General features: G+C 45.5%; 1 protein-coding gene and 1 pseudogene across 1 annotated transcript; both read left to right on the forward strand.

Moving 5' to 3' along the window:
* The first annotated feature begins 13,156 nt into the window (after positions 1-13,156).
* Positions 13,157-16,765, forward strand: LOC136526394 (BTB/POZ and MATH domain-containing protein 1-like; annotated as a pseudogene).
* A 4,663-nt stretch (positions 16,766-21,428) lies between these two features.
* LOC136525182 (BTB/POZ and MATH domain-containing protein 2-like) lies at positions 21,429-22,511 on the forward strand. Its single transcript, XM_066518176.1, has one exon. It carries the CDS (start codon positions 21,429-21,431, stop codon positions 22,509-22,511), a length of 1,083 nt encoding a protein of 360 aa, XP_066374273.1.
* The last annotated feature ends 352 nt before the right edge of the window (positions 22,512-22,863 follow it).

Here is a 22,863-nt window from a genome sequence, read left to right on the forward strand (position 1 = left end):
GAATACCTTGCTCTTACTTATGTGAGGTCAGTTGCATGGGCTCTCTTGCCGGTGAAAAAAACAAAAAAAACAAACAAACAAACTAAGCAATTAGTTATTTTTGGCTCTTACAAACACCTAAGACTGTCTTCAATAAGAAGATCCAAACCCAAAATGGGTAGCGAGACCCAAAATCAGTCTCAAATAGAGTACTTATACGGAAGATCTATTTTAGGTTGCCTGAGAGACACAATCTAAATATGGGTATCATTTCTCTTGGAAACTCATTTGCAGAAATGATTCTCTTTTGAGTCTTGTTGGAGAAGATGTCGAATATGTATTGAACATTTTGTCTGTAACGTTATCCAAAGTACGAATAGGTCTTGTGGTCTTGTTGGAGATAGCCTAAGCACGGTTAGAAAGTGATGTCTATTTTGGATGAGTGAAGACATTGCTAGGAGAGCTGCTTCTAACAAGTTGGGTTTAGAGCTAAAACTTATCTTTAGAACCGGAACTACCAACCAAACATGACAAGAAGAAAACCCAGCATACACAACTGCAGCACCAGAACGTGAAGAACGCTATGCAGTCTCCAACCCAGGGATGCCACCACAACGGTTATGGTGACAAGCATGAACGCCTCATCATATAGGCTGGGGAGGTTTTGGACATCCGTGGCGTGGTGGCTCAACACCGCCATCAGCAGTGTCAGCGATACGCTAACGAAGTTATGTGGCTAAGGGCCTAAGGCTCACCCTTGCCCATGCCATGGTGGTCGCTGTACCCGAGCCACTCGGGCCATCTGACTGCCAGCTCCTGGCACTCCACACGGCGAGCGCTATGGCCTCGGAGACGAGCGCCAACCAGTGGCGGAACCAACAATTTTAGTTAAAGGGAGCCAGACAAAAATGATTTTTTTTTCCACTACAGGTGAGACAAATTTCATTACTTAAGCAACGGATATTACAGGAGTTTGTAGCAGAAACAAAAACCCGGGCCTGACAAAAACGCAGCCACATTGAACGAGCACACTGGTCTCCTCCAACTGGCTCTAAACGCTCCACGATACCACCAACCAGCATTAAACGCAGAGTACAACTTCCACGACCACACAACCCAACTAAACCAAGTATCAAAAGACTACGCTTATTATAAGCCCCGATGAGGCACCAACAGCGCGTAGGCTTTGAACATGTTCCAACAGTTTCATCCAACTTCCTAGCAGATACTTCCATAAAGCCATCGCCAACCTATTGTCGCTTCCATCCGGTCGTCCTGGTTGCAAACATGATTATATATATATATATATATATATATATATATAAAGAGAGAGTATATTCAGTAGCCAGCTACAAAATAAGTTATTCCATAGTCACCTCCATTTACGATAATGTCAATACATATTTACGAAAGTTGAATTACTATAACATATGGAGATATTTATCATAATGTTATAGTAAATCACTTAATATGAAGTTACTATAATCTCATAAATTAACATAGTAATTATCGTAACTCAAAGTGACTACAGATTAAGTTATTTTGTAGCCAGCTACATGGTAGTAGTTCTATAAGTGTATGTCTCAACTTTTTAATGTTTTTACATATGTAGTTAATATTTATAAAGAAATCACAATATTACGATAAAAAATAGGTGAACTGATGCCTTGTTGTGCTATAAATTGAAATATTTATAGGGGTATTAAAAAATTACTGTATGGGGGGGCACGACCCCTGCTAGCCATCCACCTTGGACGCTGCGATCATGAGTGAAGTTGTCACGAGTGATGATGCCGGCGGTCACTGCACATATCAGCAGATTCAGCACCAATGCATGGAGCTCCTTCAAGGGCTGAGAGCATAACTAGCTTTTGCAGAACGGTCTTGACAAACATGGAGGAAGAACGTGAGGTACTCCAAGGGGAGGAATCTCACGTCGCGGACCTCCTTATAGGGTAGTTGGAAGTAGAAGAAAGCCACGCCGAACTAGCTGCCAAACAACATGGACGTAATGCTTGTGGAAAGCTCCACTAGTTGTTGGAACTCCTCCTCACAACCCATGTATGCTTCCACATCCCTATCATGCGTAGTGGTTCGCACTTCCATACCTAGTGCACAACGAGCATTGTGAACATCCTCGACAATGATGAGAGATGTGGCGATGATGTTCATCCTCATCATTAGTGACATGGTGAAGGAGACTAGCATGAGGACATCGGCATTGACAGCTATTTTGACGGTGACATACCAATGATGATCTAGGCTTGGATTGAGGAACTCGAAGATAAAGCCATAGAGGGAGAGCCCAAAGAGGAAGGTGAGGGGAGGCCATGGAGGGAGATCCCGAAGAAGAAGGTGAGGGATGATAATATTGTTTTTACCCCTAGGGGCATATGTCCCAGGTGCATCAATTGTTGGATGCACATTAGGATGCGTGTGCAGTAGGAGAGAGAGAACACATATCCCCAAATGCATCCAATGGTGATGCATATGGGGCAATGTGGGTAGGAGCACTTGCTTCTTGTTCTTGTTGGACCACTCTGTTGACATCAACAGTGACAAACAGAATATAAACCGCAAGCGCACGATTATTAGTGTAGCTTTTACACAGGAATATTCCAAGGTAACGATTTTCACAGAATGTGAGTGAACTTAGACTAAGAAACAAGATCATCCTATGATAGCAAAGGGGTAGGCAATGGATAGAGATGATCTATATGTGCATATGGCTATGATAAGAAGTAAAGCAAGGATACACTTTAGTATTCACTTCAGGACATTCGCTCAACTAGCAACGAAAAGAGGTGAGAAGGGTGCTAAATTGTTCCAACATGGGCCCCTATGATTTAAGAACTTGCCAAACATGGTGGAATACAAAGGTTAAACAGAGTTATCACCACCTGCTAACTAGTAACTACCATAATCATCCGTGGGGCAAGCCACAAAGAAAGGCAACCTATAGTCGAAGAACCATGCTTACACTAAAGATCACTACTCTAATCGAGATCTTAAGCATACTAGAGCACTCAGCGATAAGCCCATGAGAATAGCAGAAGATAATACTTACTCAAAGCTTACTCAAGTCATAAAGAAACCCAAATGTTTACTCAAGTCGAGAGAACATCCATCGAGGTACAAGGAGAGTGTTGACAAACCCGACACTTCTTCAGCTTCCAATCACTCTCTCCCTAACCTCTACACTACTAAAGAGCTAGAGCTTCGCCTTGATGCTGAATTGTGTGCTCCTCTAAGCTATGCTTACAAGTGAGGTGAGGCTCACTATTTGTAGTGGAGGGGAGAGGTCTAAGTGGGCCCTTCAATCCATGTGCACCCATCCTGATGTACCTTGGATCAAATCGATGTTCCACAAATGCCTAGGATTGCACACAAAGTGCCCTAGTTTGCATGCCGCCGAAGCTGAGGCGATGGGTGAAGTTGGGAGTTCAGGCGCCCAGGGGAAGGATTGGTCGACCCTCCTTGACGTTTGGACCCCTCCATCTTCTTCCTGTAGGACTTCTGTATGTAGGAGTGTGTCTAGTTGGTTTTATGTGAAGTTGATCGCCGACAACAGAATGGTGGACCCATGAATCCATGTGACACGTCTTCTGAACCCTTGATCGTTCCACCTACATCAGCCAATGGATGGGTGTGTGTCAACATTTGTTTTCTCTGCTTGGGCTTCATTGCCACCACAAGCACCGCCAACATCCAACAACCACTAGAAGAAGGAGAACATGGAAGAGGATGGAACCACAACGCATTGTCCGACATTGTCATGGCGCCCCTCTCTACCCATTTGTTCTGATATTTCTCCCATATGACACACATGGACACCAAGGCCTCCAATCCTACATGGGATTAAGGGGAGTTCATCTACGTAAAAATCTTACACTCATTTAGTGCCATCTACAATAGTCTATGTGACATTTACTTATTTCCATGACTGGTTTGCGCACGCACAATCTATCTTGTAAGTTGTTGTAACTTGTAAGTTGTAACCATGGTGCTTAGAGATTTTTGTCGATCCATCATCATAGTGGACAATAAAGAGGAGCACAAGATGTAGTTAAGAGCTATGACAGAGTACACTTGTGAACATGATCATTGTAAAGTGTAGCAGCTAATTAACTATAGTGAGTACCTTTGTGAAGGCATTTTTTAGATGATGATCTTGATATCACTTGTTTAGTTTTCTTTAAACCAGTAGAGTAATTAGATTAGTAGAGTAAACAACCCTCAACCTTTATAGATTTGTTTAGTAGAACAGCTTGCTTGTCTAGAAACTTGGTTGTTTCCTGAGTTAGGTATAAGTTTTGGAACACTCCTAAAAAAGTTACAACATAAGTAGATTCGTATAATTGATGCCAACATGGTCCATGCTAGGCCACATCCATATGTAATGGAGTGTCTTGTCAACCCTAGCATGACGGTGTGGCCAACATCATGCGAGAGAGATACGAGTGAGTGGGTGTTGCAATTCTTTTGTCTTGGTTGACCTAGGGGTGTTTGGTTACCATGGACTAAAGGTTTTTGGACTAAAATCTGCACTTTAGTCCAACTAAAATGCCAAACACATGGACTAAAACCGGACTAAAGTCCTTTAGTCCAAAAAATGTAGACTAAAAGTGGACTAAAACTCTCTTTGACTCCCCTGACCCTGTCATTACTGCGCTCGTTCCCCACCCCCAACCCTGCGCCAACTCCATCCGCCGCCAGCCCTCCATCCGCACAACTCCTCCCCCCACCACGCCGGTCACACCCCTCGTTGCTGGTGGCCGTTCCCGTCAGCCGCCACCCTCCCCGCTCTCGCCGGCCGCTCCCCCTCTCGTTTTCCCGCCGCTCCTCCCCATCTCTGGTCCCGGCGCCGCCGCCTTCCGCAGCGCTCCGTTCCCCACCGCGCTCGTTCGTCCCCTTGTCGCCGACGGCAGCTCCCGCCCGCCGCTACCTTCCCCGCTCTCGCCGGCCGCTCCGCCTTCCGTTTCCCCGCTGCTCCCGCCGCTCCTCCCCACCCCTGCTCCTGACCTAAGTACATGATCCAGGTCCGGCCACCACCCACCGCATCCTTCTTCCCCCTGCCTGATCCGCCGTCCAAGCCCCTCCCAACGCCAGATCCACGGCCTACTTAACCTCCCCAAGCTGGATCGACCTCATCCCGTCCCTCCCCAACACCATGGACAACTACCGTGAATTTTTCTCTCAAGGTACCCGAAGCTTCCTCCCCTCCCAACGCCAGATCCACGGCCTCTTCGCTCCCCGCCGGCACATGGAGAACCTCGACTTGAACTCGCAGGCCGACGTGTTCCCCAACCTGGACTCATACCAGGAGTTCCTCCAGGTCGGGGATGATGCAGTGAACTATCCTCTTCCTCCTCATGCCCCTGCAGGCAGAGGGCTTGGTCGTGCCGGAGCTCGTGGAGGTCGCCGGGCAAGGTCCGCTGGAGGCAGAGTACAAGGACGTGGTGGAGCTGTTGGTAGCCACGGAGGTAGAGGGGGGACCCGTGGGGGAGGCAGAGTTGGTGGACGCGGTGGCGGCCACAACTTCAACCATCCACAGGAAATTGGCACCGGTGATGAGGAAATTGGCACCGATAAATGAGTCATCCTACCACAGCATTTATTACTTTTAGTCCATACTAGTCCAAGTAACCAGTACTTTAGTCCATGGACTAAATGTGGACTAAAACTTTAGTCCATGGACTAAAGAACCAAACAGGCCCCTTGTTCAGTCCGCATTGGAGAAGGTGGAGGCAAACTTGTCCTTACCTGCACGAATACAATGAATCATGAAACAATATGGAGCTCCCTGTACGCCTTTCCATAAGTTTTGACAAAGGTGAAGAAGAAGAAAGAGAGAGGGGGAAAGAATAAGAAAGAGAGGAAGAAGAGAAGAGATGTGAATGAGCCCCTCCTATATGTTCTTGAGCTGCGTTCGTCACTAATTGCACACCAGCACGTCGGTAAATAGCAAGAGCATATAGCTCACAATAAGGCCCCATTTGGCAGGGCTTCTCCACCGGCTTCAGGAACCGTTTGGAGCCATTTTCTATCAAACGGGATAAAGTAAAATAGCTTCACTTGTGAAGCCCCTAAAAACATGCTCTCACAGTGATTTGAGGTGGGATGGAGCCAAAAAAAGTGGCTTCTCCCGGCTCCTCCTCCAGGCCCCTAAAAACATGCTCTCACAGGGAAGCCATTTTGCCAAACGGTTTACCAAAACCGCTTCAGCTCCACCGGTGGAACTGTTCGTGGAGCTGAAGCAAAAAAAAAAAAGGCTTCACCAGTGAAGTGAAGCCCTGCCAAACGGGGCCTAAGTCAGGCGTCGCTATTAGCATCATAGCTACCGACAAGCTATATGCTTCCGGTATCCCAACAAATAAACAAATGGAAACACGGGCACTTCGCCGTCACGACGCAAGCGGGCGAAACGCGCGGCCGCAGCATGCCTGCATAGCCCCAGGGATCGCGAGAGCACCGTTCCGACTGAATTATTGTGAGAAAAGAACACTGTTTTAGCTGAAAAAAAAAAGTTAAACCAGTCGAATAGGACAAAGAGAGGTTAGAGGGGGTGACCAGCGCGCGAATCTTGTCAGACGGCTGTTGGCGTGTGGCCGCGCTGCATGTACAGTCAGGTCGACCGCACGGGCACGGCAACGGATGGCGTTGTCGTCGTTCGTCACCGCAGAGCACCGTGTGGGCAGGGCAGGGCAGGTGCATGGCCTGCCGACTGCCGTGGAGATTAACCGACGACAGTACTAGTACAATGTCACTTCAACTTTAAATGCCATGAAATTAGCCCTCGAGGGAAAGATTATCCTCTTGCCTGTTCGGGAGGCCGTAAACGATCGTGGATTATTTATTGCTGGCTGGTTTGGTGTGAGAGAAAAACATTGTTACTGGCTGAAAATTTACGATCGTTTACGAGCAAGCGAACAGGCTGATGCTAGGTTCACAGGTTAATTAGGAATTGATTAGTTTATTTGAATGCTAATCTTCCTAAAGTCATAACGCACTAGGCAACTAGATAGATTTGTCCATGCGCACAGTTCCTTGAGACAATTTCAGCCGCAGCATGCAGCATGAGCAGCAGCTGACATGTTTTAAAGGTGTGGCCTAGGCGTCCAGCGTACCCGTCTTGAAAAATAGTGGCGCCTTGTCGCCTAGGCGTTCAGGCGTAACCAACACTCGTCTGGAAGCTTAAAACATTGCTGACATCTACCTTTGTATTTCTCTATATTTTTTTTCATCTTTGCTGATGATTATGGAGGACCACAATACAATGTCCAGCCAACTTGAAAATCAGCCTGTTCGGTTGGCTGGTTCGTGAAGAAGTACTGCTGGCTGGTTTGTGTGAGAGAAACATACTGTTTCGGCTGAAAATTTACGATCGTTTACGACAAGCCACAGCCAAACGAACAAGCTCAATAATTCTCTCAGCTCCATGTAGAATTTTGTTAACATGGATGATCATGCAGACTGCTAAGGAGAACTTATTATACTTGCTCTACGAAATCTTCTAGAAGGTTTCACAGTTTGGCAAGGTGGCAGTGGAATGCTGGAATGATATTGGCCACATTAGTCGAAGCAGCAGCAGATGCTATTACACAAATAAAAGTCCTTCAGATGGTTGTCAGACATGCCAAATTCGTTCATGATGGTTGTCAGACATATCATAACCAAATTCGTCCATGGAGTGGAGGAACGTCCATATGGTCATGGCTAGTCACTTCAATTGAACCTCAGATTCCTATCCTCTTTGATGCAACGACACCTCAATCCCAACTCTTCTAACGAACAAAAATTTAAGCTAAGCATCTAACTTTACCAGTAGTTCAACAGGAAAGACACCTTCTAAATTCCCTATGAAAAACGAGTGTAGTTTTCAAACCTATGCATTGCTACCAAGAACCCAACCTATGCATTCATCCACTTGATACCTAGTACTACTATTGACACATGTACACTGAAGCTGGAACCTGGCAGTGAGCTGTGGACGTGGTCGCCGGTCGGGGTCGATCAGGCCATCTTGGGCTTGGCCACCGCGAGCATGGCCATAATTGAGAAGGCGATGCCCAGCAGCAGCAGTGCGAAGGCGAAGAAAGTCGCTGCCGGCCCCACAACGAGGCCGGCCCAGCTGGCCACCACCGGTGCGGCCACGAAGAAGTAGCCGGTCCAGTCCATGGCCATGGTCCCCGCGCCACGGACGACGGCCTCGTCCCCTCGGCGATTGCCGCTCCCGACGGGACGGTTCTCATCTTCCAGCATACGCTCCATCGGTCGGAGCGGGAGCATGGCGAGGCCGATGAAGGCGAACCCGAGCAGCAAGAGTGCGTAGCCGAAGAGTGCCGCACCCGGTGTGTCGGCGAGGCCGGCACAGGCCCCCATCACGGGCGCGGCCACGAGAAGGTACCCGCACCATGTCATCCCGGCGTTGGGGAAGGCGGCCTCCTGGTGGTTGCCGGCGTCGTCGACCACGGCGCGGCGCTCGCGCGCCTGCACACGCTCCATCCGTCGGGGCGGGAGCGGGAGCACGGCGCGGCAGATGGAGGCGACGCCGAGCAGCAGGGCCGCGTAGGCGAAGCCGGCCGCCCAGGGGCCCTCGAGGAGGCCGGCGCAGGTCCCCATCATCGGCGCGGCCACGAGGAGGTACCCGCACCGGGCCATCACCTTGTCGGGGGACGCGACGTCATGGTGGTCGGCGTCCGCCGCGGCCCTGTCCTCCTCCGCCTGCACACGCTCCATCGGCAGTGGAGAGGGAGTAGAAATCGGGGGCGGATCGGGTGGATCGATGCGGGAGGGGAGTCGAATTGCGTCGAGGCGAAGGATGGTTTGGGAAGCGGAGTGGGGAATTGGGAATCTGGGATCTCTCGGAGATAAACCTCGGCTCCAGTCTGCTTCGAACCCTTTTGACAGTTTGTGACACTGAGCACTGGCCCCCACGCTCCGGGTCGCTTAAGATTCACGCACTTGTGGGGCCTGGTAGCCCGGACATTCAAAGTCAGACTGACCATGCATCCCGGCCTTCCCGCCTTCACCGATCACCACTCACCTGGGTAAGGATGGCAAAGGGGAAATCCCCATTGGGTATGACCACCCCAGATCTATCTCCGCTATAAAAATTTGGTACCATCAGAATACCCATACCCACCATAGGTGGGGAATTTCCCTCAGACCCATACCGAGTTGGGTAAATCATACCCGGCGGGTCACCCGTACCCGCCAATAATTTATTCACGCACATGAAAATCAACAATTCAACAGCCGATCGGTCCACCCTAACTACCATGGCTAGTACTCATTTTTTTCAATCTGTATGACATAATAAGAATGAATGTTAATAAAAAAAGATATGCTATAAAAAAAATATCAAACATAATAGGTATGGCAGGACATGGGAAACAGGCAAAATCTATCAATTTCTTCTATTTGAACTGCTTACATATGGCAATAGGGGAATTGGTAATTGCACAACACGACAATACAACTGAGGAGCTAGGATAGCTATGTCACTAAAAATAGGAAAAAAAATAAAGTTATTTTAGCGGTATACTAACTGAATGCAATGCTATATTGCCTATATGCATGCATCGTCATGATGTCCATAGTAAAATGTTTCTGTATGTCAATATGAAATAAAAAATTTAGGCATGCCAATAAACAAAACCTGAAAGTAAAGACATGGTGATATGGTGGGTTTGACAGACATGGCAGGATATGCTTTGGTTCATTTAAACTAGAAGAAGCATATAGTCAGAATAAATACAATCTGGCACTAGCACTATTGTTCTTGGGTTTACTTATATCAGTGGCTGTAGCAACTTGCGGCTACTACTAGGAGGCCGAGTATTAGTTACTGCACCACCTCCACCCAAAGATGTGGCTGCAGAAGAGGAGCGGCGGCTAAAAGGAGCAGCAGCACCTTCCCGAGATGAAGCCAAAGAAAGAGGGGGTCAGCCGTCCTTTTGCTTCGTCTTCCCCACGTCCGCAGTAATTCTGGTCCTTTTCTTCTCCTTGGTGGTGGTGTTCTTGGACTTGGATGTATGAGCGGCACCGTTCCCGTTCTTGGGCTTAGATACAAGATTACTGGCGACGCTGGCGCCGTTCTTCGGATCCGCTGCAGGAGCGTCGACGGTGACTTCAACTTGGACCTCTGAATATTGCAGCTTCAGAGTGTTCACGACGTCGACGAGCTCGAGATCTGGGCGACTTCAGGTGGACACCATCCTGTAGGACCTCCACGAAATCCCTTGACGCCGAAGTGAAGGAGTTGGTTAGTGCGGGGGAAAGAGGCAAAGGAGCACGGAGGGTCGAGCGCCTCTGCAGTGCTGCGCTTGCAAGTGCAAAGAATATGATATGGAGGGGATTAGGGGAAGGAGAATAGGGCAATCACGGTTCTTGCTTGAGTTGCTCCATCGCTGGCACGGTGTGGCAAGTTCCTGGCGCTTCGATGCGATGCGAATACGCAAGACGCCGAGACGAGGTCACAAGGGGTGGGCGTGCGGCGTAGTTTTTTTCGGTGGCGGTGGCTTTTTTTTGTGAGTGGTGATTGCGGTGCCAGGCTGCCAGCACCGAGACAAGGTAACGTCACGCTTTACTCACACGCCTATTTTTTTTGGTGGCGGGAGGCCAGGTGTCGAGCCTCCCTCGAGCGATCGAGGGCTCCAGCGGCCAAGTCGCCAAGCGGGACCGACGAGTGAACCCAGGGTTTTACATGGGCTGGTGGGCTTATTTAGTTTTTGGCTGGGTATTTTTCACCCATGGGTAAATGGGTACGGGGATTGCTGGAACATACCCATACCCACGTACCCAATGGGTGAAGGGTTTGGTCCATTTACGTACCCGCGAGTAGTGTGTTTAGTCCATATTTAGATCATAATAGAGTAAATACCCGTCGGGTATCGGGTCGCGGGTCCCATTGCCATCTTTACACCTGGGCCTCAATAGTCGAACCGTATCGTTCGTTCTTATCCAGTTTTATTTTTAAAAACAAATTGAGTTCTTTTTGTGAGTAATGTGGGGAGAGGCAAACAAAAGTACAAAACCATGCTCGTCCCACGATCCCCAACCGAACAATTCGCATGCATCTGAATTTTTTATACTACGCATGCGAATTGTTTCAGTTTAGATGTTTCTCTCTCCTTTATCTTCAATTCTTTTCTTTTCTTTTGTTTCTTTTTTTTCCTAGCCCATTTGAACTACCCGTTTTGCCTCTGCCCCTTATCCTTTCATAGTTTCACCCACCGATTTGTGTGATCTGCCATAAAAATGCTTATACTCCTTCCGTACAAAAAAAAAATAGAATTCTCACTCCCAAGTGGTTAAACAATCCTAAGTTTGTCCAAATATATAAAAGAATTACAATTGTAACCTAAATTAATGATGCTATTTTTTGAAATGTTACATGATAAAGTTATTCAAAGATATAAATATTGATGCTATTTTATGCAAATTGAGTCAGTTTTGCGATTATTTGACTCATGAATTCTATTTTTGGTTGGAGGGAGTATATATCATATTAAGAATGTCCGGTTCAAAGAAAAGCAGTGACTTGTGCTGGACTGGGAGCCAATGCTAAATTTCTCCATTGACTGTTATTTGACTTGCAAATTGGACGCTCTCAAAGTCTCTGCTACCGCTAACGAATCAACGAATGTTCCTGTTCGCTTGAATTTATAAACTGGCTTATCAAGCATGGTATAATATTTTTATCTCACAACAAATCAGCGAATAATACTTTTCAGCCTGGCTTTTCAACGAAGCGAACGTAACAGTCTCGAGCTCAATGAATGTTCAATCTCGAGCTCGATTCAAGCTTGAGGGGTGTAGTGGGCTGATTCACTAGGCAGTTCAGTGTTAGTGCTAGTATATATATCTGTTCAGGACTTCAGGTACTACGGCATCCGAGGCATAATCACTGCGTTCGGTTGCTCTACTACCGGATTGTTTCCGCTTGTTTCAGCTTATGCTCTCTCACATAACATTATTAAATCATCCAGAACCATCCAAAATTTACTGTTGAGCCCACCAGCAGAACGCCATGAATACTGTATATCTTCTGACTATGTCTGTCTGTCAGACTGTCACTGACTACGTAACCAAGTAACTGAAGCTTTATATAGGCCTTGTTTAGTTCGCGGTTAGGAATCAGTATTTGGCACTGTAGCACTTCGTTTGTATTTGACAATTATTATCCAATCATGGTCTAACTAAGCTCAAAAGATTCGTCTCGTAATTTACAATCAAACTGTGTAATTAGTTATTTTTTTATCTATATTTAATACTCAATGCATGTGTCTAAAAATTTAATATGATGGAAAGAGAATGAAAAAAACTTGTAATCTAAACGAGGCCATAGATTCTTTTTAGGAGAGTCGCGGCTGCAGCCCTTCTGATGCCGACCATTCTTTTGCAAGGTCACGTCACAATGAACATGGATTAGTTAACTGTTCAACTTGAAGCGGTCGAGCAAAGACAACTCAGCCATGACCCATGAGCGCTGGGGTGCTTCAAGCCTTCGACAAGCTAACATATCATTTTGAATCAATTCAGTCATAGACACCATCAGCCACCTTTTACAGACACCTTTCTCACCTTTCTACAGACAGAATATGCATGTCAGCTCCAATCGTGCGTGACTACATATGCCAATGCCACTAGGATTTGTGTTTGCAGCCTGGAGATTGTAATTACAATTTACAGCTCCACAATCTGCACTAACAACCAGAGATGTCAATAAACAGAGAATTTCACCAACACAATGATCATAGAGAAACAGATAAGGTACAACACGTCCACTTAAACATAGTAGAAACCAAGCTGCTGTATGGCAGCCTTATGTTTGCAACATAATCCAGAAGCTTAAAACACAAAACAATTTATAAAGACATCCAGAACGACACCAGGGACACCACCAGATCAGTGAACCCACACGGACTAAAGATAAACACTTCATTGGCCACCTAGTGCACAACGAACATTGTGAACATCCGCGACAATGATGAGAGATGTGGCGATGATGTTCATCCTCATCATTAGTGACATGGTGAAGGAGACTAGCATGAGGACATCGGCATTGACAACCATTTTGACGGTGACATACCAATGATGATCTAGGCTTGGATTGAGGAACTCGAAGACAAAGCCAAGAGGGAGAGCCCAAAGAGGAAGGTGAGGGGAGGCCATGGAGGGAGATCCCGAAGAAGAAGGTGAGGGATGATAATATTGTTTTTACCCCTAGGGGCATATGTCCCAGGTGCATCAATTGTTGGATGCACATTAGGATGCGTGTGCAGTAGGAGAGAGAGAACACATATCCCCAAATGCATCCAATGGTGATGCATATGGGGCACTGTGGGTAGGGGCACTTGCTTCTTGTTCTTGTTGGACCACTCTGTTGAAATCAACAGTGACAAACAGAATATAAACCGCAAGCGCACGATTATTAGTGTAGCTTTTACACAGGAATATTCTAAGGTAACGATTTTCACAGAATGTGAGTGAACTTAGACTAAGAAACAAGATCATCCTATGATAGCAAAGGGGTAGGCAATGGATAGAGATGATCTATATGTGCATATGGCTATGATAAGAAGTAAAGCAAGGATACACTTCAATATTCACTTCAGGACATTCGCTCAGCTAGCAACGAAAAGGGGTGAGAAGGGTGCTCAATTGTTCCAACATGGGCCCCTATGATTTAAGAACTTGCCAAACATGGTGGAATACAAAGGTTAAACAGGGTTATCACCACCTGCTAATTAGTAACTACCATAATCATTCGTGGGGCAAGCCGCAAAGAAAGGCAACCTATAGTCGAAGAACCATGCTTACACTAAAGATCACTACACTAATCGAGATCTTAAGCATACTAGAGCACTCAACGATAAGCCCATGAGAATAGCAGAAGATAATGCTTACTCAAAGCTTACTCAAGTCATAAAGAAACCCAAATGTTTACTCAAGGAGAGTGCTGACAAACCCGACACTTCTTCGGCTTCAAATCACTCTCTCCCTAACCTCTACACTACTAAAGAGCTAGAGCTTCGCCTTGATGCTGAATTGTGTGCTCCTCTAAGCTATGCTTACAAGTGAGGTGAGGCTCACTATTTGTAGTGGAGGGGAGAGGTCTAAGTGGCCCTTCAATCCATGTGCACCCATCCTGATGTACCTTGGATCAAATCGATGTTCCACGGATGCCTAGGATTGCACACAAAGTGCCCTAGTTTGCATGCCGCCGAAGCTGAGGCGATGGGTGAAGTTGGGAGTTCAGGCGACCAGGGGAAGGATCGGTATTATTTCCACATCGATTCCTCTGCCACATCTGCAAACCCATGAGGAAGAAACTAAACCATCATTTTAAATAGCTATGTGAGAGGGGCGACCTCCATATTCGTGGCCTCTGCCGACGGCTTGGGCGGCCGGATCTCGGTTGTCGCTCACCGCTGGACAAGGAGGAGGTCACTTAACAAACCACATATCAATAATACTGATAATTCATTTTAATTTATATTAATACTCCATTATAATCAAGTTCATAAGTTGTCATTTTAAATGATTTTATACATTTTGGCTAAAAAATTATGTCATATCAATATTGGTAATTTAATTTGCTGCCCCATCCAAGGTCTCGCCTCAAGCTATATCATTTATCTTAAGCGACATGATTTAGGTTTTAAATGATTGCTTATGCTATTGTAGTATTTAAGGATGTACTCTACGACCTAAAATCTTTATTTTAAAAAGCGTAAAAAAGAGAGTTAGTAAAGATACAATAAGCATAAGAGTTTCAACTTAACTTAGGATAAAAAAAGTCTGTAGTAGTCAATCAGAATAAAATTTAAAAATTCAAAATTTAGATTTCATTACTTCATAAGATATGTGATGGGACAAGAGTCATCATAGTTAATAACAAGGTTTCAAACTAATTGCATGTTTAAAATATCGAGAAGTGCCATGCAAAAGAAAAATATGAATATGGATGAAAATATCTATATTTGTCCCTTGCAAAAAAAAATTATAAGTTTATAATAACTAGATACGGAGTATATAATATAGAGTATCTATTATGTCTATTGTTTTGAAAACATAAATAAAAAGAAAAACATACAAATTAGTATAAATGATTCTTTATTAGTCAGAACTATATGTAAAACAATAACAAATATTTGTATCTCTTAAAATTCTAGCCTGTACTAGAGCACATGTACATACTCCTACATAACTACCGCATCTAATCACAGGTTCACAAGACAACCAGTAAAAATTCATTGTGGATCTTTGAAATTCCAAGCATTATTTTTTAAAAAACACATGAATAATACTCAGGCAGTTGGAACGGTGTCTAGGAAGAAGAAAGGGCGCGAGTTATTAATTGTACACAGGTGAGCTAGCGGTGGCCCGGCGACGGATGGCCTTCTATTCCTGCTGCATTATTGACTGATGCTGATGATCACCTCGCTTAATTCGGTCATTATTCCTCGGCCTGCCTCTTCACCCGAGCAGTCGCCAGTTTTAAGTGCAGCGCCGTATATAAATAGTCGAGAGGGGAGAGGCGCTTGACGTACGCTCGGTGCAGCTGCTCAAGATCGACGGCTATTCTGCTACCGGTGCCATGGAGGAATCTGACTACATCAAATCCAAATGGAACATCGATGGCCACGAGTGGGAGGTCCATTTCTATCCCAACCGGTACGAAAGTTACAAGTCCCATTGGCTAGCTCTAAAGCTCGTTCTTCTTAGTGTACCCCAGAGGAACAAGTTGAATGTGAATTTAAGCTGCCGGCTTGTAGATCCAAGCGGGCATCTTGATCCTTGTGCTGAGAAGAGTGTGTCCTTTTTATACATGAGTGGCTACAAATGTTGTACACTTTTCCTCATCATGAAGAGAGATGACGTACCATCATCAGGTTATCTTGTGAATGATTCATTGACCGTGCAGTGCACCATTACTGTGCTCAAAGAACTGCCTGATATAGTTGTCCCAGCTAATACAGAGGGGCCGCCGCCACTGCCACCCTCTGATTTGCACCGTCACTTCAGTGAGCTCTGGCAGGGGGGCAGACGTCACGTTTGTGCTGGAGTCTGGCGAGCGTTTTCTCGCGCACAAAATCATTGTTGCTGCAAGGTCTCCTGTCTTCATATCCGAGTTCTTCGGTGACATGAACGAGAGGAGCTCTCAGAGTGTCAGGATCGATGGCATGGACGCTGATGTCTTCAAGGCCATGCTTCACTTCATCTACACCCACAGGGCTCCGGAGCTTGATCAGGAGCCTGAGGTGCCGATGACTATGGCTCAGCACTTAATGGCAGCTGCTGACAGGTATATTTATTTTTTTGACCGTATTATTCCGAATTTCAGTATGGATGCAACGAAATTATGATGTTTACAGTATAACCACGCCTGCAAATTCCACAGGTACGGGCTTGACAGGCTGAAGCTGATCTGTGGAAGCAAGCTCGCTGGTGGCATCAGCATTGACACGGTTGCAGCGACGCTGGCTCTAGCCGAGTTGCACAACTGCTCGCTGCTCAAGACCAAGTGCGTGGATTTCATTGCCAGGTCGCCTGAAACTCTTGATGCTGTCCTGGCGACCGAGAGCTACAATCATCTGGTGGAGAGCTGCCCCTTGGTGCTTACTGAACTTCTGAGGGCTGCGCATGGAATGAGGACCTGAGGTGGATCGACGATTCTAGATTTGGCATTCAGTCCTAGCGTCTTATCTTTATCTTAGTAGTAGTGTTAATTTTGCATGAAGTCCTATCGTCTTATCTTTATCTTAGAAGTGCTATTTTGGCATGCAATCCTAGCGTCCTATCAGTTGCTTTATGTTATGATTTTCATAAGATGTATGCCCGATATTATGATGAACTAGTACTTGCATTTGATTTCCCCTCTTAATTTGAGCTGTTTTATGCTATGATTTTCCTAATAGATGTATGCCCTTATTCTCCTTTTGTATTTGTCATGACATGAGCAGCCTGCCGCTTCAATTGCCTTTTGTGTTGTTGGATTTCGATTTTTGCTTCTCAATTTCTCTGATAATTGCCATTGTCTTGTCAATTTGTCATGTACGTACTGACGTAGACATATGACATGAGTAGCTTGCTGCTTCAATTGCGATTAGCAAAAGAGGCCCAAAACACTTTTTTAACAATTATTTTTATAAATATGTATAAGAGCTCCAAATTTTTTTCTAGAATTAGTTTCTTCTTGAGAATAAAATCCCAAAAACTTGATCACAATTATTAATCACAGTGTTTTTTTTGCACCCATTTCGATAGTTGCGATCCAAATTAGATGAAACTGTCTTCTATCTACTACCTTTTGCTGCCAGACGATGATGTATGCTCAGAAATTATCTATAGCTAAACCAGCATACTTATATTTTTCATTTGTATAACAGACTTTATAAAAACATGCTTGTGTGATGTTTGCTATGTGTCACGACCTGGCCTTGCACTTGGGCTTAGTATATGCCTATCATGTGCATTTCCTGCATCAAAGTTCATGTTTCAGAAAACTTGCATAGCAAAAACTATGTGCTCGGCTCGGTTGTCGCTTGACGGACAGTCGGTCCAGCCCGCTGATGCAGCAATCGTACCCCACAGGTCACCCAGTTCCGGAGGCCATGCATGCCGACCACAAGAGCCACTGCCACCATAGGTGACGAGGAGCCTGAGCTCGCGCGGCGCTATCAGTGAACGAAACCGCCCCTAGGAGGGCTGCTGCTAGCAGCAGAGCAGCAGGAAAATAAAAGATGGTTATGTTTTACATAAGTCATGTGTTTTGGTAATTTGACTATTTGAGCCTTTTCTTTTGGGTTAACCCACTAATTAAATAATTCATCTTGGTGGCAGTAGCCAAGTTGTCAAATTAGCCTACAGGAGGAGAAAACGAGAAGGGTGTGGCATATGTGATCCATGGTGGAGAAAACTACAATGTCTATTATCGACATAAAGCCTTCAAGTTATATAAAGACCATTACCGTAACCACTTGTCAAGTTAAACGTGGTTGCACAATCAACATAAATCATTATATATTTGATAAATAACTAGTTACTATACTAAAACATAATTTGCCACTACATAAATATATTTTGAAAAAATGTACCATGTATAGATCTCATCGCACTAGTACAAATAAAACCAAAATCGGACTACTCCCTCCGTCTCGTAATATAGTGCATTCTAAAAATTTAAGACAAATTAAGAGAGAATATAAAATACACATGTGCACTCATTTTATTTCCTAATTGGATGCTGTGATCAACATGATTAATTGTGATTGATTGATAAATGGAAAATATTTAATGCAAAACTAGTTTTTGTCTTCTAGAATCTCTTGTATTTGAGGACAATTTTTGATTGCTAGAATGCACTAATTACAGGACGAGGGGAGTATGTCTTAAAAAGACACATATTTTAAAGCGAAGAAACAAAGATAAGTGTATGGTCGAGCACTCCAGCCCAACTCCCCCTCAGCTAGCTATTTTTGTTGGATTTCATTGACTTTGCCTCAAAGGTTTGTTTGGATACACTCAATCCACTTTGAATTCACCTAGTTACATTCGTTCTTGTTGGGCTTTTGGCCTTCACTTTGTTTGGGGTAGCTGAGAGAAAGAATGACATGACAGAACACTTATCACTTGTCCTTTGTTCACTTTCTTTTTTGGAGGTTTTTAACAAGTTTTGTAAATAAAAGTTAAGTGATGCCCTCAGATTGCTTTGTTTCCTCACCAAACCAGACGATTAGCCTCTTTCATTGCTACCTTCTGAGCATTAGCGGAGCCAAGATGAGCACCTCAGGGGGGGCTAATCAATAGAGATTTAGAACAAATGTTGAAGATTAACCGTGAAATTACGTTTTTGCTACAGTAATTATAAAGGAAAATCAGTCTCACGCTTGATTTTGCTAAAGAATAAGATTGTACTATGGAAAAATAAGTCTTTTTTTTCCAAAGATTTTTACGAATACGCTTTTTTGACATCGAAGTACGTTTTTTTGGAACTGCCATTCAAAAAGGGAATTACTTTTTTCTAGTTGTATGTGAAAGACATCTATTGCCGCAAATAAATCCTTCTTTCTGTTTTTTCTATCAATCCTTCTTTCTGTTTTTTCTTAGTATTTATACTTAGATACTGAAAGATACTTAAATGATACTGAAAGATACTTAAATTCTAAATTATTCTTTAGTTCATTTTGTCTACCAATGCTTCTGAGAAGGCTTATGAAGTCAGGGAGAAATTGAGATATACTTACATCACATATTTTGCTAAGTCAAATATCAAACCCAATTGGAGAAAACTAGTCATGCAATTAGATCGAGAAGTGCAAGTGTGTGATCCTACTTGAATATGAAAGTGAACACTCCTTTTTGCGATTTGATCTATGTCCTCTATTTTGACATCTTTGGAGGTCATGACTATCTTTTCATTCCTTTTCTTTTCTTCCTCACTTTCTTTCCCACATTTTTTCATCATGCTCAAAAAGGAAGGATTTTTTCCTTAATTTATTTTTGGAGCATAAATATCTTTGTTTTCTTTTCTGTTTTTGCATAGCTCATGCCTTTCTCCAAATTTGAAGATAAAAATTTAGAGGTTGATAAAACTGATAACACGAAGCATTCTTATTTGGTGGCTAAGTCGATGACATGTTTTTGCTTACTTATAGTGTGGAAGTAAAGGATGTTTTTAGTGGAGTGTATGGGACCACGATCTTAATTAAAAGCATGAAAAGAATATACACAATGGTCACAAACAATTTGACAAAGCTCAGTGCAATCACAAGTAACATATTAGGGACTTGTAACGTGGGAGATCAACATATGGCTTTGGTAGAAATTTATCATCACTGACCATGATCTTGTGTGTCTTGCACTTATACGAAGGGACGAGGGTTGGCACAGGCGGGAAATCGCCTGGTGCGGTGGTTCAAATTTTGTATTCCGCCTATTTGATTCTGAGCCACAAACTCTAGTTGGCCAAGCTTTGTTTATTTTGATGCGTCGTCTCTAGAGTCTTCTGGTCAAAACTTGTGCCAATGTGTGTGTAATGACACGTGTAATATTTCCCTCTAGTACCGGCTGCAATTTGTAGTGCCAGATTATGTGGGTGTGCAAGTGCAATAATTATGAACATGTCAAATCAATTTATAGGTGTATTGTAGTAATTTGCCATGTTGCATTGGTATCCCTCTCCGGTCCTACAATTATAGCTTTTTTGAGACGGAGAAAATAATTACTATCGTTAGATATATCATTAAATCTATTTTTATAATAATTTCTTTTGATGATATAAATATGGCTAATATTTTTCTACAAATCTAATAAAATTTAAGAAAGACTCGTATTGTGAGACAGCGAGAGTAGATGAGATAAGACGAGCCTGGCTGTTTCCAACCTATAGAAGGCTCGGGCCGAAACACGAAACCACTGACAAAGGCGTGGGAGCCATGTGTGAAACGTACTACTACTTTTGACGCCGGTTTTCCCCACTTGCTTTCCCCATTGGGCCTGTTTGGAATGCGGGATTTTTTTCCCATTCTTATGTTTTTCCTGTGAAATTGAACTAATTCTTGTGAAATTTCTGTGGGATTCCTGCGTTCCCCTGACGAGTTTGACGACAAGGCACAGATGGATTCCTCGCCGCTTGCCACCAGTCAACACTGACCTGCGAGCTAGTGAGGTCGGGCGGCCGTCCATCTCACCGCACACCGCCGGTCCAGTCCTCGCTGGCGCCGGAGGGTGTGAAGCCGTGAAGGTAACCCCCGAGCCATCATGATGAACTCTAGTGCTTGCAGTTGATTTCCCCCCTTTTTAGTTTGAGTTGCTTAATTTCTTGTAGTACGAATTCTCCCTTTGTGGCTTTCATTATGTATGCACACACATAACATGGGCAGCTAGCTTGCCGCTTCAAATCTTCAGCTGCCATTTTATGTGGTTATTGAATCTCGTTTTGTGCTTGTCATTTGGGGCTTAATTGCATCAGTTGCCATTTTGTGCTTGTCATGCATGTCAGCATGTATGCGCACGCTCCTGTTTCGCCCAAAACCCGCTCATGTTCAGTACCGCTCCCCTAACGCCTTTCCAGATTCAAGTGCTCGCGGCGGCGTTTGGGGATAGGGAACGCCAGAGAGCACAAGTTTATTTCTTGATGACTCGCGACTCTTGAGTAGCAGTATTTAGGGAGTGGTGACGCATGGTCTTTATGATGCATAGACTGTACGGAGTAAATTTGTAATCAATCACTAGTTTGTTCGGTAAGCTGGAGCGTCGTTGATTCGTAGGAATGGATGCCTCTCCAGTTTCCACCGGAGGAGCCGCAGGTTGAGAGCCCTGTATAAATAGGCGACCGGGTGATCGAAGCGCTAGCGTATGATCTCAATCCCCTGCCTCCACCATTGCCCAAAGCCTTTGCTCCTCCGCTATTCTGCAACAGCTTTACAGCCTTCGCCATGAAACCTGCCACTGCCACCACAAAGATCACCGAAGCCGCACGCTCGGTGCAGCTGCTCCAGATCGACGGCTACTCTGCGACCGCAACCATGAGCCAACAAGACTGCATCGGATCCACATGGAACGTGGACGGGTACGAGTGGGAGGTCCGCGTCTACCCTGAATACTACTACAGCAGGTCGAGTTGGGTAGCTCTGAAGCTCATCATCCACAGCAAACCTCGCACCGGCGACGTCAGGGTAAGCTTCACCGGCCGGCTAGTCGATCCGAGCGGGCGTCTTGAACCCACCGAAGAGTCGAGCATGTGCCACGTGTTTTACCATCGCCGGGACCAGACGAAAGCCCTGCTCGTTGAAAAGCGTCACGAGATAGCGCCGGGCTATCTCGAGAACGATTCCCTGACGGTCGAGTGCGCCATCACCGTGCTCAGGGAACGGCCGGAGGTAGTCTTCCCCCCGGCTGCTCCTACCAACGAGGAGGAGGTGCCCCCGCCGACGCCATCCTCTGACCTGCACAAGCACCTGGGCGAGCTCTTGGAGAGCCAGAAGGGGGCCGACGTCACGTTCCTGCTCGCGTCTGGCGGCGAGCGGTTCCCGGCGCACAAGAGCGTCCTCGCCGCGAGGTCTCGGGTTTTCATGGCCGAGTTCTTCGGCGGCATGGAGGAGCGGACCTCTCGGGTCGTGGAGGTCCAGGACGTGGAGCCCGCGGCGTTCGAGGCCATGCTTCGCTTCGTCTACACCGACGTAGCGCCGCCAGAGCTCGATGACGACGACGAGCCGGCGGGGGTGACGATGGCCCAGCACCTTCTTGCGGCCGCGGACAGGTACGGGCTCGATAGGCTCAAGGCGATCTGCGAGGCAAAGCTCGCTGGCTGCGTCGACGTCGGCACCGCGGCCACGACGCTGGCGCTGGCCGAGCAGCACGGCTGCGCGCTGCTCAAGGCCAAGTGCGTCGACTTCGTCACTGGGTCCCCTGAAACGCTCGACGCCGTGTTGGCGACGGAGGGGTACGCGCATCTGGCGGCCAGCTGCCCGCTGGTGTTGGCTGAACTCCTCAAGTCTGCGCGTGGAAGGAAGAATTGATGAGGTATATCGATTGATCGATGGTTCCTCATCAATACATAATCCTCGTCCCAGGATTTGGTGCACCGTATCTACTACTCCTATATATCTGCTCTCAAATTATGATTTCGGTGAAGGACTTGTCTGTTGTCACCGTCTATGTGTATATCATCATCTGGTTGCGTTTCCCCTTTGATTTGAAGTTTCTTTGAATTTCTACCGGCAAAAGATTGGCACACCGTGTATTTTTGTGCTCGTCAAGGATCATATATAAACAACTTCTTAAATTGACTTCTGTATAATACATCGTTTAGCATATTGTCATCGTCTGGTTGTGTTTTTCCCCTTTAATTTATTTTGAATTTGTACCGGC

The sequence above is a fragment of the Miscanthus floridulus genome, chromosome 19, assembly GCF_019320115.1.
Source record: "Miscanthus floridulus cultivar M001 chromosome 19, ASM1932011v1, whole genome shotgun sequence".
In the NCBI taxonomy this organism is placed as follows: Eukaryota; Viridiplantae; Streptophyta; class Magnoliopsida; order Poales; family Poaceae; genus Miscanthus; species Miscanthus floridulus.

Excerpts from the sequence above, each read along its gene's own strand:
- LOC136525182 (XM_066518176.1), top strand. The coding sequence starts at position 21,429 with ATGAAACCTGCCACTGCCACCACAAAGATCACCGAAGCCGCACGCTCG.